Source organism: Neoarius graeffei, chromosome 23 (assembly GCF_027579695.1).
Source record: "Neoarius graeffei isolate fNeoGra1 chromosome 23, fNeoGra1.pri, whole genome shotgun sequence".
Taxonomy (NCBI): domain Eukaryota; kingdom Metazoa; phylum Chordata; class Actinopteri; order Siluriformes; family Ariidae; genus Neoarius; species Neoarius graeffei.
The window spans coordinates 5,667,525-5,683,869 of NC_083591.1; the positions used below are offsets into that span (position 1 = coordinate 5,667,525).

General features: G+C 41.6%; 1 protein-coding gene across 2 annotated transcripts in view; it reads right to left on the reverse strand.

Annotated features, from left to right (window-relative positions):
* Positions 1-494: 494 nt before the first annotated feature.
* ctdsplb (CTD (carboxy-terminal domain, RNA polymerase II, polypeptide A) small phosphatase-like b) overlaps positions 495-16,345 on the reverse strand; it is a 28,075-nt gene continuing 12,224 nt past the window's right edge. Inside the window, exons 3-8 of one of the 2 annotated variants that reach the window (XM_060905648.1) lie at positions 15,122-15,154; positions 13,330-13,431; positions 10,210-10,266; positions 9,507-9,599; positions 7,040-7,225; positions 495-2,412 (exon numbers count right to left, since the gene is read on the reverse strand). In XM_060905648.1, coding sequence (XP_060761631.1) covers positions 2,287-2,412; positions 7,040-7,225; positions 9,507-9,599; positions 10,210-10,266; positions 13,330-13,431; positions 15,122-15,154 — 597 coding nt within the window. In that variant the 3' untranslated portion in view covers positions 495-2,286. The remainder of the gene's footprint in view (positions 2,413-7,039; positions 7,226-9,506; positions 9,600-10,209; positions 10,267-13,329; positions 13,432-15,121; positions 15,155-16,345) is intronic. The other variant, XM_060905649.1, reaches the window with a different exon arrangement.

Consider the following 16,345-nt stretch of genomic DNA (forward strand, 5'->3'; position numbering starts at 1 on the left):
AGTAAATGTTAAGTCAAATTTACTACTTTTAAAAAAACATTTAAAAAAAAAATCATGGGTGTATCGAATCATGGGTCAAAAATCACGATTCGAATCGTGAGTTGGGTATATCGTTACAGCCCTACTACTTACACATTTGCAGATCATCTTTCTGTCCCTTCACTACATACAACAGGAACATTCTTTTCCCAATGAGAATCTCAGCACCTCCAAGCCATCCAACCTTGCTGCTCTTACTATGGTCTTGTACACTTTCTCTGACTGAAGGTTGTCACACAACTCACTGACCCTCTCCAGCCTGCTTACACTTTGTACTACTGAAAGACATACTTTGGAGATATGTATGAACCATTTAATACAGTTAAACATGCAAGTTGTCAGCAGTTGGTTAATAAATGATGAAGCAAGCAGGGAATTTTTTTTTACATTTTTGCTTTAAATCCACTGTAGGACCTGGTTCCCTCTGAACATGAGCCTGAATTAAACAGGAGTCGTTTCTTTTTCCTAAAAAGGTGCTTTAATATAGTGTCAGAGTCTGGAAGAAAATTTGCAACAAAACCATGGATCACATCACCTTGAAATGTACTGCAAACGTGGCACCGTCCTCTCAAGTTTCAGAGAGTCTGTCTACATAAGGAAAAAACATATATAAAAAGACAGAACCCCAAGTGGATGTAATGCTTAGCAATTCGAAACAATCCTGACCCGCTAACTAGTTTAAATATTAGTAGAAAAAATTCTTGACCAACACAAAGTGCTCCACCTCTGACAACTTGTTTAATATGGGGGGGGACATGAGGTAAAGAAATCTATGAAAGGGCAGTGTTTTATTTTATACCAAAGCAGAAACGGCATAGTAGTATGAAAGTGTGTGTGTGAAATTAAATACTGATACATCCGCAGACTGAAAAACTCTTCTGTGGAGCAGAGAGAGAGGGAAGAACAGTGCAAAAGAATAAATAACGTGTGTAAATATGGGAAATTAATGCAAACAGGCTTAGTGTATAGGAAAAAACAGAGAGGCTATTGCATGGGTGGCGGCTCGGATACGCCACTGCTCCTCTCCTAGGCACCATGGTAAGACAGGCTCCACACGGACCTTTATTTAACCCTGCGCAACCAAGAGCATACATGTGCTCGCTTTCTCTCTGATCGGTGAGGTACTAAAGTCTCGTATGTCGCAGCTCAGAATGAGTTCAAACGCTTAAGTGATGAGAAATAAAAGCAAAGTAACGGTTAAACAAAAAAAAAGAAAAGAACGACAGGCATGTGCGTCAAGCTGTCTTGCTTACTTTGAACAAGTAGCTTCATCAGAGTTCTAGAAAGAACTGCAGCTCTGGTTAAATATAGAACAGGATTATAAACTGATGCAATGACATGAAAGTAAATAAACACCTGAGGGACACATTGGCAATTTTGTGGATCCTGTAATGACCAGGATACATCTCACTCACAAATTAGAGTAACGGGATCTGCACCAGCTTTAAAACACAAACTCAGCTTATCCATAACCATCTACCCGATGCGCTCTGAAACAGCCAGACACGATTGTCAGCATTTTCTGTACCATCGCAGGACCTGTGCTAAAATTCAGCAACAGGGGAGAGGAAGAAAAGGAAAAAAAAAAGCCTCAGCATGTAATGATGCAGCGATTCATTGGCACAATTACGACAATCTGCAGTCTCAGATTGTTCCTCATCTCAGAAACCAAACCAAGTGCAAACACCTTTGCTTTTACAAGGCAGACAAAAATGCACGCGTCTATATGACCGCATGAGTGAAAGCAAAAGGAACACTGATGGAGATGATTAAGAGGAAAAAAAAAAAAAAACCTCCAGCCTCAATAACACTGCCTTCACCAGGAGAGAAAAAACAATAACAACCTGCCTCTGTTTTCAAAGAGTAGAATTCTGAAAATCTCTGGAAATATTTTCACGTACAAAAATGTTTTCCCAGTAAAAATGACATTCAAAAAAGGCACTTTGTTGGGTAAGCAAAGAGGAAAGAAAACCCACAGTCCTGTAACGCCTGCATAGCAACAACCCAAAGATCTGGATTCTCTCGTTTCGGAAGGGAAAAGAAGGGTTTTGGCGTTTTTTGGTTTATTATTAAGCACTTAAGCAAGTGGGTCTCTCGTGAGCAGTAAAGGTCTGTAGTGGATGTTCGTCGCTGCGTGGGCCGCAGACGTGGGATTGGGGGCGGGGACGTCTGCACTTCCTGTGTAGTGAGCAGTGGGCTGCTGGGAGGTGAAGTCTGTGCCCGCGTAAGGCAGGACGGTGCAGCTTGCTACCTGCCTCGGAGGTTCTGCAGAACTCCATACACGTCCTCTTCTTTGCTCAGTCCTTCAAAGAATGGAAGCAGGTCCAGCAGTTCGGTGTCGGTCATATCATCGAACCATGACTGTACAGGAACCTGTGGAGCAAAACGCACAGGGTTAAAAGATCTGGTACAGCTCAACACTTAAATTCACATTAAAACAGATTGTGCACAAAAATTAATTTATACTCATGTCGCTCATCTCACAAACATAAGTTCATTAAGCAATGCCAAGAACTGTCTTCCTTCACAGACACAGCAACGATGCGGGTTTTTTTTTTTCTTTAATAGCCCGTCATAGCCTAGTAAACTAGACCCACCCGCCTAGCGGCCAAAAATATTTTTGCCTAGCGAATGGGTCTAGCCTCGCACCATATAAACAAAAACACCCCGGGCATCAAATCGTGCCCGCCAATCACAACGCAAGGTTTTTGTTTGGATTCTTTGGGCGGGCTTTTGCAGGAGTGACGACAAAGCTGCGCGACGCTGGAGAAAGCGCAGCAGCAAAGATGGCTACGGCTAGTGAACAGCGCACGTTTGACTCCGCTTTGGAATCAGTTTTAGAAGAATTAGACTTGGAGTTTTCGTTGAAACATGAGCAGGAAGAGGCTCTCCGCTCATTCCTTTTCAAGAAGAACGTTTTCGCTGTTTTGCCGACCGGCTATGGCAAAAGTCTGATCTACCAGCTGGCTCCGCTGGTAGCCAAAAGGATGGGGTTAGTTTGTGCAGTACGAAGAATTAATAAACAGCTTTGAAACATAACTTTTTGATTGTTTCTTATTTTCCCGTTATTTTAAATTCAATGGAAATGATTTCACTAAACAAAAACTCTCAAAAACAGTTTAAGCAAACCCTTGAAAAACACTTGGGTGGGGGGGGGAGAAGTGTATGTGGTACAGACTCCAAACTTGTGGTCATTATCTCCAAACTTCTTAATATCTAGAACCTGTTTATTAATTAATACGCATTTTGAAAAATTATTTATTTCAAGGTCTCCCCCACTGCTTTCTGTCGCTCTGACTACGTCACAGTCACTGTTGCGCTGATTGGTCAGAGCGTTGGCCTATACGCACAGAGACAGTTTGAAAGACAGTGGTTTGTTCCTCCTACCCCCGTCGGAAATGTCTACGGATCGAGGCCAGACTAAGGCTACGTTTACATTAGACCGTATCTGTCTCGTTTCCTTCGCGGATGCACTGTCCGTTTACATTAAACCACCTGGAAACGGGAATCCGCCAGCGTCCACGTATTCAATCCAGATCGTGTCTGGTCCGGTGCTGTGTAAACATTGAGATACGCGAATACGCTGTGCTGAGCTCTAGCTGGCGTCCTCATTGGACAACGTCACTGTGACATCCACCTTCCTGATTCGCTGGCGTTGGTCATGTGACGCGACTGCTGAAAAACGGCGCGGACTTCCGCCTTGTACCACCTTTCATTAAAGAGTATAAAAGTATGAAAATACTGCAAATACTGATGCAAATACTGCCCATTGTGTAGTTATGATTGTCTTTAGGCTTGCCATCCTTCCACTTGCAAGTGTTAAGTGATATGCGCTGGGATCACACACACAGCGGCTCAGTCCCGAAAACACTGCTAGTGTGCTTCACTCGCACGCTGTGTGAGCTGCGCAGGGCCGGAGTGCGCACCCTCCAGAGGGCACTCGCTGTTCAGGGCGGAGTGATTTAGAGCGCAGGATACCTGCGGAGCCGAGCGTATCCGCGTATTGGTATTGTTGTGTGCACGCGAATCGTGTATTGGTGTTGCTGTGTGCACGCTAATCGTTTTAAAAACGTTAATCTGATGATCCGCTGATACGGTCTAATGTAAACATGGGCTAAATATTCACATTTAGTCTGGCTTGCCAGGCTAAGCCCGTCAGGAAAGACTTGAGAATCTTGTTTCTTCATCGCTGTTGAACTCTCCATTCTGATTGGTCAAAAAGTGTGGATTAAATTTTCTCTAATAGCAGCTCTAAGCATTTGTTCTTATAGGTCAGGGGTCATCAAACTCCGGCCCGCGGGCCGACTCCGGCCCACCACCCCCCTTTGACCGGCCCCTCTGCCCCCCACCACTTGAACCGGCCCTATGAGGCAATCCCCAAAAGTGGTCATGGCCTATTTTTTTTAAATTGCTTTTTGGCAAATAATAACATGTCTGAATCTTGTATTTTGTTGATTTTATCAATTAAAATTGATATTTAGTTATAAAATGAACTATTCACATTTTCCGAATTTTCGTCATATGCTCGCGATCAAGCAGTGACAGGCAGTGCACGCGCAGAGAACTGTCAGTGTTCAGGACAGCAAAATGGCTAGCGGTCAGCGAAAAGCTGACAGAGTGTGCAGAGTTTTTAAAGAACAGTGGACCACCAATTATTTTCTCGTTCAGTGTAAGGACCGTGCAGTTTGTCTTGTATGTAAAGAAAGTGTGTCGGTTTTCAAAGAATATAATCTGCGTCGTCACTACGAAACCCGCCACAAAGAGTATGCTAGTTTGCGAGGGCAAACAAGAGAAGACAGGATTCGGAGCATGAAATGCGGACTGGCTGCAGAACAGAATGTATTCCTTCGCCAAACCCAGATCAACCAGGCTGCTGTCCGAGCTAGCTATAAGGTAGCTCACCTACTAGCTACCCATGGAAAGCCGTTTACTGATGGGGACTTTGTTAAAGTATGCATGCTTGCTGTGGCCGAGGAGGTGTGTCCCGACAAGGATGCGCTCAATGCGGTGAGTCTCTCCGCACCTACTATGACCAGGCGAACCGAAGATTTGGGGGACAACGTGTATGACCAGCTGAATGAGAAAGCGTCAGAATTCGAGTTTTTTGCTTTGGCCATGGATGAGAGCAATGACGTGCAGGACACAGCACATCTGCTGTGATCTATTGATCATATTATAATTTCACTGTTTTTTTAAATGTATTTATTTTATAGGCCTATTTATTTGACCTTTATTAAGTGCTGCACACAATTATTATTAATATTATTAATAATATGAACAGGCCTACCTACAATTTATAATTTTTCACTCACCTTTGCCAGTGTCAATCACCTCAACTAGGCAGATGTTTCTTACCTTGACAGCTTTGATGTTATTTTTATTAGAAAATAAATAAATGGAATATCTGTGGTATTTCAAATTAAAACAGTGTGAAGACTCGATTACTACTTTTGCAAACCACTAGTAAAGGTAAACAAATGTGTGCCAGGAATCAAGTGTGGATATAGTAGTGTGGATATAGTAGTGGGGATATAGAGATCTTGCAGTCACGTGACCGGAAAGTACACAACCGCCATCTTGTCGGTCAAAAACACAGCTGAATGCTGCTGCACTCGTGTACAGAATGGATCAATTTCAACCGACGGACTACACGGCTCATTTTTCTAATGAACAGATAACTAGATATATGTCTAAAATAAACGATCTACAGATTTGTGACCCTTATGGCTTACCGGACGGAGTTTTCACGACCGGATTTTGAACTGCCAGCGGAATACCCGGACGTGTATAATTACCTCATTAACTTTCCCTCGCTGTTCAGTGGTGAAGCACTGCGTGCTTATAAATCTCTGGACAGTTATCTTTACAGAAATTCAGGATTTGTCAGCGACTCAGATGTGGCATCTTGTAAACAAGAATCCTCATTGGACGGGTAAGTCACTTAAGTATTGAGTATAGCACTGACCAGCCGATTATAGAATAGAATAAGGTAATTCTAGCTGTAATTCCAAATCGTCCGTCTTGTTTACATGGATCTGGCGTTGGAGAGGTAGAGGCTTGGCAGTGGAGGTTTGAGTGGCTGTTTTCTGAGCTTAGTCAACAGGCCGGCTCTGCCTGTAGCCTCGCTTTTGCTTCCGCTCCCGGCGCCGCCTCCTTCGCTTTGCTTCCGATAACAATCCACGGAGACCCCGCTGGTCTCGCTATCTCGTCCGGAATGTTTTTTTTTCTTTTTCCTCGTCCGGAATGTTGTGCATGCGATGGAAATCGCTACAAACCGTCATTTTCTGCTGGAAACCAATGTCCAGTAAGTCCATACGGCTGTAGTGGATATTGAAGTCCGATACAGACGAACAACACGCAAAAATACACACAAAAAACATAAAAAACGTGCACGGGTAGGGAGAGCTTGTAGCCGCAGCCACTGTAGTAGAATTGTATATAGTAGGTTTTTCCAGAAGAAAAGGTAGAAGTAAAAGCAGAAGTAGAAGTAGAAGGCGGAATATGGCGTTTGACCGACAAGATGGCGTCTGTCACAATCTGGATCGGCTGTGACGTCACATGCAAGTGCTCCATAGTAGTGTGGATATAGTAGTGTGGATATAGTAGTGGGGATGGCTGTGCCAGGCTAGTAATCTCTACTACACAATGAGGCCTGCTGGTGGTCAGATTTGTCTGGGTCATACAATTCTATGTTATATAGCTGACCCCACCCCGGCCCCCCATCACAGTCAGGAACGACAATGTGGCCCCCAGAGAAAAAAATTTGGTGACCCCTATTATAGGTTATCGTCCTTATAGGGACTTGTATGGATTGACGTTTTCTGCGAGGAGACATGTCTGTATCATGGTCCATGGAACTTGCTGGGGTATAAGAGGAATAAAACACTTCAGAATGTTCGATCATCCAGGATGGTAACAATATCACCACCTCACTATTATTACGAACTAAATACTATAAATCAAGTTTTTGAGTCAGACTGGTGAGAGTGACGAGGCTCACAGCATTCTCGGGGTGGAAGATGTAGGACGCTGGCGAGTTGTCCACGATGATGACGTTGTGCAGCTCTCTGCCGAGCCGACTCAGGTCTTTGACGTAGTTTCCTCTGTGGAACACACAGGATTCCCGAAAGAGCCGCGCCCGAAACACTCCCCACTGGTCCAGCAGGTCAGCCACAGGGTCAGCATACTGCAGCACAGAAGGAGGTCACAGGGTTAGTAGAGTAGAGTAGAGTGCAGGATGGCTCTGTAACACTAAAAGTGGTTGTATTGCTAATTTCTCCTCAGTAAGAACAGAGCAAATAGAACTGGTTCTTCTGCCAGTTTCTAGAAATAACCGCATGCAAATCTCCTTCACCATAGTGATTTTAGCCTCAGGGGACTTACCTGCTTCATTTAAATCAAATCAAGATAGTCAAACAAGAGCATTTAGATCAGAAAAGCTGAGCTAATAAGCACACAGCCGTTTGACTCTCAGCCTATCAGACATTACAAAGGCAGGCTCGAGAGTCCTAGCAAAGAAAGCGCTAATCTACAAGCACCGGCCTTTGACTCTTAACAACTACTGTGCCATGTACAACTAAACAACATATACAAAAAAAAAAAGCAGCATCTGAGACGTCAGATATGGTCACGGCAAAAATAAAAAAAAATTAAAAAATAAAAAGGAAACTTCACGAGGCGTCCTGACTGAAAAGAGCAAGACGTGAAAGCTGGTGTAGGCTCTAGGCTCTGTGGGCTAACACGCTTACATTACTAGCGCACATTCTGTACGAGTCATGGAGGCTGGAGAGACACTTACCCATGCATTAGCAGCTAAAACAAATGCTGGCCACATAGAGACAGAAAAGGGTGGGGAGAGGGGAGGGGGGAGATGTTGGGAGGAAAAAAAAGCAGGAGAAGATTTCACAACTCATTCACAAGCCTTCTGAAATGGTTCATGTCAAACGTCACATCAAGAAGTCCTGGCGTACAACGAAAAAGTGATCAAAAAAAAAAAAGGTCAATCACAAATAACCAGGGTGAATTTCCACAGAGTCTCACAGCACGATGACTATCATGAGAAATCTAACTTCCTATAAAAAGGCCTTTTTTTTTCCCCTCCACTGCACAAAATACAGAAACTTACTTCAGAAAACCTGAATGGTGGCATGTGTCAGGTGGGAAAACTAGCCAGCCTGAAATTAACCAGAACTGATAGTACTGGGGATGGAATTGGCTGCACTGTCGCTGACTGGTTAATGGTTTTAATATTAGTATTTGAGCAATTCCAGCGTTATGGACGTGACACTTGAACTCAAAATGGCAACAAATGACCCAGTGCATGTTTTACTGTCTCCCAGTATTTAAACAGGTGTTGCATATTTTAAGGCTGTACCATACTGGAGAAGTGATAGAACAAGAACAATTCCCATAGTACATCTAGGGCATGCCAGAAAATGCCAATAAAAGATGGGTTATGGATGTGACAGAAAAAGTATCACTTTTCTTGGGTGACTGTACATTTTTATCAAACTCTGAAATTGTAAACCTAATGTCGAAATGAAGATATCCATTTGATAGAGGGGTCCAAGGTGAATATTAAAAAATCTTTGTTTAAAATATTTTGTATTTCATGCAGAGTTTCGGAAGGAAAAGTCAGCGTTATGGATGTGACGCGTCTGAAATAGACATGGCATATGTTTAGAAAATCAGCAATTTAACCACCATAACCCTTTGAAAAACTCTCTAAATATCAGCTAAAACTATCAAAGTTCTTAAATAATATTTAGGATGGCTATTGTTTTGCTGTTTTGTGGATTTTAGCATACATTTCTGTGGCTTGTGGCAATAATATAGAATTGTACATGATCAAAGTTGATTTTAGCTTGGGTTTTACATTATAAGAAAGAAAGACTGACAGTGACATATTAGGTTGGTTACAAATTGGTTCAACTTATTCACATCTGTAAAATACAGGCCTAGGTGATATCTCTGGGAGTGGTTTTGATGTATTACATGTTGCTTTATTTTTGCATGGTGAGGTTGACATTTACATGGAATTGCCCATTTCAGGGTTTTTTTGGTCCATTAATAAGAACGATCAGAATAAAAGTCTAGTTCATTTGCAGTAATTTTTATAAATTTGTCAACCTGCACACACTTCGCAGAATTTAATCAAAGGTTGGAATTTTATTGTGCATCACTGATCAAATTTCACAATTAAAAAATAAATAAAAATCATAAAGCAACCACCGAGCCATTTTTTACACACTTACTTTGCAGCCAGTATGAGCGGGTTAATATTTACTGTTCCAGTTGTTGAAAAATAAACCAGAGCCTCAGGCATGTGTCGACTATGTTTTTGAGCGTGCAGCAGAAAAACGCCCACAGGTGGTAAAATGAGCTCAGCGCAAGCTCCTGTGTCGTGTGTATGAAACTAAACTGTATTATTAAAAGGGGTATTATGGGATATCACGGGGCGATCAAACCTTGGCAAGGCTGGCTGTGAAGAGCACGCACTCAAACAATTCTCCCATCTTCTGCAGGAACTCGTCCACATGCGGTCTCTTCAGGACGTACACCTGAAACGCAGACACACCCTTTACTGCGACTCTGAGCAAACGCGCACCCAAATCCACTCAGGATGTGTGCTTTGCATAGTCAGGCCTGTCCTCATCTCTCTGTAAACACAGCGCTAATGGCAGCAGAAGTGCTTGTTTGTAGATGTAAAGCTGCCACCCAGTGCAAGTAATCATGAATAGGCCAACCAGGACAGATACAGCCTATCCTGGATTACTTGAACAAGGTAACAGCCATCTGAAAGCTGGATTTTTAGACAAGCAGAAAATGACACACACTGAAAATGACTGACGGAGGTGGGTAGAGGGCCTCCTCGATGACTTCTTTTGTAACACAACTGATTCAGAAGTTTCACAGCAATGGTGAGGGTGAATACTTATGCAATCGCAACTTATTTGAACATTTCGTAGACTACGCAGATGTTCTGTTCACTTCAATTCAATATTACAGGCTGTTTTGTGTAGATTCAGGACAAATAATCCCAAAGTAGTCTATTTCAGTTTCAAAAATGTGTTTAAAAAAAATTAAGGGGTTGAATACTTATGCACAGCAGTGTAAGTGTACAATATAATTGAGCTTTTGAAGAAGCAAAGTCACTTTTGATTATAGTACCTGATGCACTGTGCCGTCAATCTCTACCGGGACGATGAAATCAGCATTACTAATAGGCTGTGAGGAAAGAAAATACAATAAACAACAAATCATTACACATTTAAACAAATAAACAAACAAAACCCCCTCCATTTCATCTCTAAAAAACGGCACGTTGTAAAACAGACACTTGGAAAATATTGTGCAATTGAGTAACATGCGCACTGTATATAACGAGTAGTTGCTTTAACAAACAGCAGGGGGCGCCTGTGTGCTTACAACGCTCAATAATATGAATAAGGATAAAAATAATACAAGTTATAACTGCTGGAACACAGTAAATTATCCAGTACATCTTCATTATCCTGAGGAAAGCAATACGCGGTAGGAATATCTTGCAAAGTAGGACTTCTCACAACATTCGATTTAAAACAGAATTCAAGACTGCACATGCCTTGTAACTATTTGCCACCTGGACAGTTTTGACTTTCGTCTTAAATTATCTGCCGAGGAGAGGAATCTCCCTTCCTAAAATACCTGTTTAGTCACCGCTACCATCAGCCTCTCCTGAATGTTCTTTTCATTAGGATTAGCTAGACGACTAAGCAGGATTAAAAGGCCAGACAAACTGAATCTGATCAAATCGAGATAAGGTCAGTGATTCATTCACTCAGAAGCTTTCGCTGATCTCTGCTGTATTCAAACGCTAAAGCTCAGGGTTCACGCGTACTCAGAGCAGGATGAAAAGTTTATATCTCACTAGGGGTAGCAGTGATGACTGAATTCTTAGCAACTTTTTAAACTAAACTTCACTTCATTTCATCGGTCATTTCAGCAGCATATATAAAATGAGCAGAAATGATTATTTGGTCAGAATATCGATCCAAACAGACGACTGTCACTTCACTTCAAGATAATAGTGTTTAAAGACGAGTATTTAACTTGGGACATGATCTGAAGGTGAGTCCCCCCCAAAAAAAAGCTTAAAAGTGCAACAAGTTAGAATTTAGTGAAATTGTTTTTCTTGCCCAATCTAAACACTCGTCATGAACACTGGCACTGAAGAGAAAAATACTTTGATACCTGTTTGCAATAAAAAGTGCAAGATTTTTGTTAAAAAAATTAAGGTTTCCATTTGACTCACTCATATATACACTAAACAGAGCTTAGCCAGCTGCATTAATAATCTAAATCTGTACATGCATGTGCATACTATTTTTTCCTCTTCTATTTTTGTTTCCTCTTCCTTTTCTTTCCTTCCTCCCCCCCCCAGTCCCTCGCTCAGCAGTGCTTTTAAAAGAACTTCTAAAGAAAGTGACTTTATATATTAGTTCTTATTGTGTTCTGAACGGGGAGGTTAAAATTATTATTTTTTAAAAATCTGAGCTGAAAACAGGAACTTTTAAAAATATAGCAACAGTGACACACAGGAAACACATTGCTAGCTTGTTTCTCCAACACCTTGCTTACTTTTCCAATTCACTGCGTGTTATCGGAGATATGAAACGAAAGCCAAACAGTGAGAACGTGTTCAGCTCATAGCTATCCAGAGCAAAACTTAAAGCTCATAGGCAACGGTGTTAATTTTATGCACATTTGAAACTTTATATGTTAAAAAATCCTCTGTAATTTTCTTCTGGTCCCAAGAAGTATTGTTAATAAGTAATAATTAAAATAAGTTAGCGCGGATCGTGGCGAATTTTTGTTTGGCTATTTTCGTGACCACTCGGCGCGTGACGTCATTCAAGACAAACAATGCGCTTGAGTTGAGTCCACTTCCGTTTGCTTACATTGCCGTTCGACTTGAGTGCAGACGCGCGTTCAGAAATTTCCAAAGAAAAACTATGCTTTATTGTTGTGTAGTGAACTGTAACAACGGGACCGGTTCAGGAAGAAGTTTTTACCTTTTTCCGAGGGAGGAGAAGAGGCAGAGAGAGTGGATTGTGCATGCGAAGCCAGAGAATTGTTTTGTTTTTTTTCCAGAAGAGGAGACGAGGCGGAGAGAGTGGATTGTGTGTGTGAAACAAAATCAAGCAGTCAAAGAAGAAATGGAGCAGCAACGCTCAAGCAAAAAGGAGAAGATTGGAGGTAAACATTTTTATTTTTGCTTGCAATTGACAAGTCAAGAATCCTGAGGGATCCTGTACAATCATTGTGGAAATGAGACAAAGGGATATTTCCTCGCTTAGAGTCGGCTATAAATAGTATAATGCCGCGGACGGCAGGCTAATGTGGCCTACCGGCGCACTGTCAAGTAATCGTTACTTATATCCACTAGGGAGGGCGGTTTAATTATTCTCCAAAAGGGCTCTTATTTAGTATTACGACGAAAGTAAGAATTTATCATAACTACCAGGATAAATCGTTTGGGCGCGAGTGTTGTTGAGGTCCGGGGTCACCGCGATCAGAGTCGGCCGAGTTGCTGTCTGATTCCGAGGCCGCACGGTCAAACCAGTGAACCACATTCACCGATTGCCTCGCAACGGCCATAGGTTCATACATATATGGTTTCACCTCTCGATATTCAATTTGGAGAGTTCCTACTTCAAAATCGCAATCGCTTTCAGACATTTTACACAACCTCTCACGACCAAAGTCCGTACACGTGTGCTCGGTTCGCAAGTAAACACAGAACTGCTCCCGGTCTGTTTGGCTTAAATGACAGAGTGCACATCTGGACTATTAATGGTTTGGTCCTAATTGCCTGGAAGAGAAGTAGGTTTAATTTGTTGATGTTTTAACAGATAGAAGGCTGGTTTATCTTTTTTTTTGTTTGTGTTTATACTGGAAGTCCAGTTGCATTAAGGTTTCGTGGTGGAGTGACACCAAAGGAAATTATAAGCTGAATAAAACATGGAAACTGTGACAAACCTGAACGTAATACAAACTGTTTATGGCATGTCGAGGAAAATAAACAGCGTCAAAGACATTATTAGGTGAGGACAAAGACTATAGCTATGCACAATCCTCCCTTCTCACCACTCCCAGGAAGTGGAGCGTTCACTTATTTTCATTACTCAGCATTAATGCACTTCACTAGATAACTAGCTCTGCGTTAAAGTTCCTTGGTAACCAGAACCCGAGACAGGGAAGCACTAGGATGCATCCTTTGGCTGGTCCAGATGAAACGAATAAGCCTACCTTAAACGAACTGTGCACCAGAGTCTCGTCCAGGTCTATCACCACACACTTCTTTCCGTAGTCGTTGATGTTCACCTCGGGGAGGAGATATTTCTCCGGAGGCTGGAGGGACAGAACACAGGATGAGGATGAGTGTCCTGGGAAGGAAGAGGGAGTTAAAAGAGAACCTTCTGAAGCTGCAGTAATTTGAGGTGGATGTTAAAATGTCAAAAGGAATGCAGTCAGCAGCAACATTCCAGCTCTACACCACAGATTCCAAGAAAAAGGGAAAAAAGGGAAAAGCTCACACGCAAACAGGAGATGACAGCGGGTCAGATGGATGCTGTGCAATCACATGATGGTGAGCCTACGCTTTCTCAGAGTGCATATGTATTTGGTCAGAGAATAAGCACTAATAAGCAAGTCCAAGTTCTGAAGGGCCAAAAAAAAAAAAAAAGTGACAAGCAGCACAAAAACATGAGAAACGTACTGCGCACACTCATGCGCTTTTTAAAAAATATATATTAAAAAAAAAAACCTCTCCTGCTGATATTTTATTCGGGAAACAGACTGCAAGATGCTGCTGTACAACTTCAGCAGGGGTGTGCGTTATAACGAAAATATCTTGTAATCATTGTGTGAAGACGTTTGATTTATTTTCAATGTAGATTTGGGAGAAAAAAAGAATGCCAGATATGACACTACATCTTATGCTACATGAGAAAATGTGAAAAATTTATTTAAATGGCACTTTAACTTAAAAACATTGGATAAGGAGGAAAAATGAAAAAGAAAAAAATTCCGAAAAACAGACAAACACACGACACTTTTAAAGATTAAAAAAAAAAGTTGAACAAGAAATCAGGTGTTTCTAATCATTTTTTTAAATTAAAATAAATATTTTAGTTTTACGATTTAAAAGTGCACAAAAACTTAGCTTTATCTTCCCCATTTAAAACAGTTTTAAAAGTATAGTTAAAAGTTAGTTTGAAATAATCAACTGCTTCTAATCAGTGTGTAAAAATCTTTAAAGAAATTAACAGTGAGATTTTGAAGATTTAAAACCACATTAACAATGAGTTAAAATGATTAAAACTAAATTAACAAAATATTAATGGTTTATGATCAGTCTGTTAAAAAAAAATCTAAAAATGTTATTTACAATCTAAACAATTATTTTTAAAACAAACCATTTTTAAAAACAAAATATGTAAATATGTTAACATTTATGAAAACTATTTCTGATCAATTTGTTTTAAAAAAAATGTAAAAACATCACAAAACTTCAAATCAGTTTTAATTATTCTTAGTTATTTAATATATACATATATATCACAATACCCATAATATCTCAGAAGAGAGTACTGTGACAGAATAGCAATACTGTGATTAAATTAGATCATCCTGCATCCTAATACACACAAAAGAAGAACAACATGTCTCCATTGTGTTAACGTGGTTTTTTATTCCGTGTCTCAAGTGCATGTCTGGTATGTGTGAACATAAAGCCTCTATACAACCTACGCCTGCTTTAAAACAAAAAAAAAGGAAAAAAAAAAAAAAGACTTAACCCAGGAAGCGTTATCAGAAACATTCCTGTGAGTGCAGCGATTTTGAAAATGTAGCACAGCACGTGCACAATCCAAAGCAAACAGGAAGTAGAATGGTAAAAGGAACTGAGCACCAGAGCCAGTAATGGGGGGAAAAAAACCCAAAGAGCATCAGTCCTTCAGCATGCAAAACAAACTCATAATAAAAAAAAACCTTCACACACACACACAAGCATGAGGAACAGAAAAGGAGTAATACATACACCGGGCACAGGGATGACCTCAGCCTGCTCACACTGGGCCACGACACACCGGGAGAGATGAAGACAGAGAGAATACACAAAACACAGGACAGGGGTGAGGGGATACAAACACACAACACGTTCCAGGGTTTAGAGAGAACAATGAGGCTGAAATGGGCACGCAAAGCAAAACTGAACGTGGAAGGGAAAGGGGGGGGGGTCGTTCTGTGTACCTTTAAGATGTCTTCTAATTTCAGTCACAACAATGGATTTAGTTCATACACCATTTAACTAAAGGGCTGAAAACCTAATCGACAACTTCACTAAGGCCAAGTTTACATTAGACCGTATCTGTCTCGTTTTCTTTGCGGATGCACTGTCCGTTCACATTAAAACGCCGGGAAACGGGAATCCGCCAGAGCCCACGTATTCAATCCAGTTCGTGTCTGGTCCGGTGCTGTGTAAACATTGAGAATACGCGGATACGCTGTGCTGAGCTCTAGCTGACGTCGTCATTGGACAACGTCACTGTGACATCCACCTTCCTGATTCACTGGAGTTGGGATATCACACACAGCGGCTCAGTCCCGAATCACTACTCGCGCGCTCTGTGAGCTGCGCAGGGCCGGAGTGCGCACCCTCCAGAGGGCACTCGCTGTTCAGGGCGGAGTGATTTGGAGCGCAGGAGGAAGCGCTGAGCCGCACTGAGGTTTATTTACACATTTCAACCTCCTTCAGGCGCTTAAACTCAGTGAGAACATGAACATCACAGCCAGGTGTGTTTATTTGCTGGAGAAGGTGTTCGCTTGCCATCCTTCCACTTGCAAGTAGTGAGTGACTTGCGCATGCCCGATATGCACTGGGATCATGTGACGTGCCGTCTAATTAGTCATGTGATTAGCGTATCCGTGTATTGGCGTTGCTGTGTGCACGCGAATCGTGTATTGGCGTTGCTGTGTGTACGCGAATCGTTTTTAAAACGTTAATCTGATGATCCGCTGATTCGAAATAATGTAAACAGGGCCTAAGTCGTCATAAGTGACAGTTCGGCCGCAAGAAACATGAACTTAAAAACAAAAACAAAAAGGTGTTCAAAGTTTCACTCCAAATGCAGTCCATCAGACGAGGTGTCTGTAGTGTAAATGTAACGGTCTGGCGAACTTGGCTAGCATGTTAAAAAAAAAAAAAAAGCCACCAGTGAGGGCCTGTGTACAACTGCATCGCCACACACTCGCCTCGAAACGT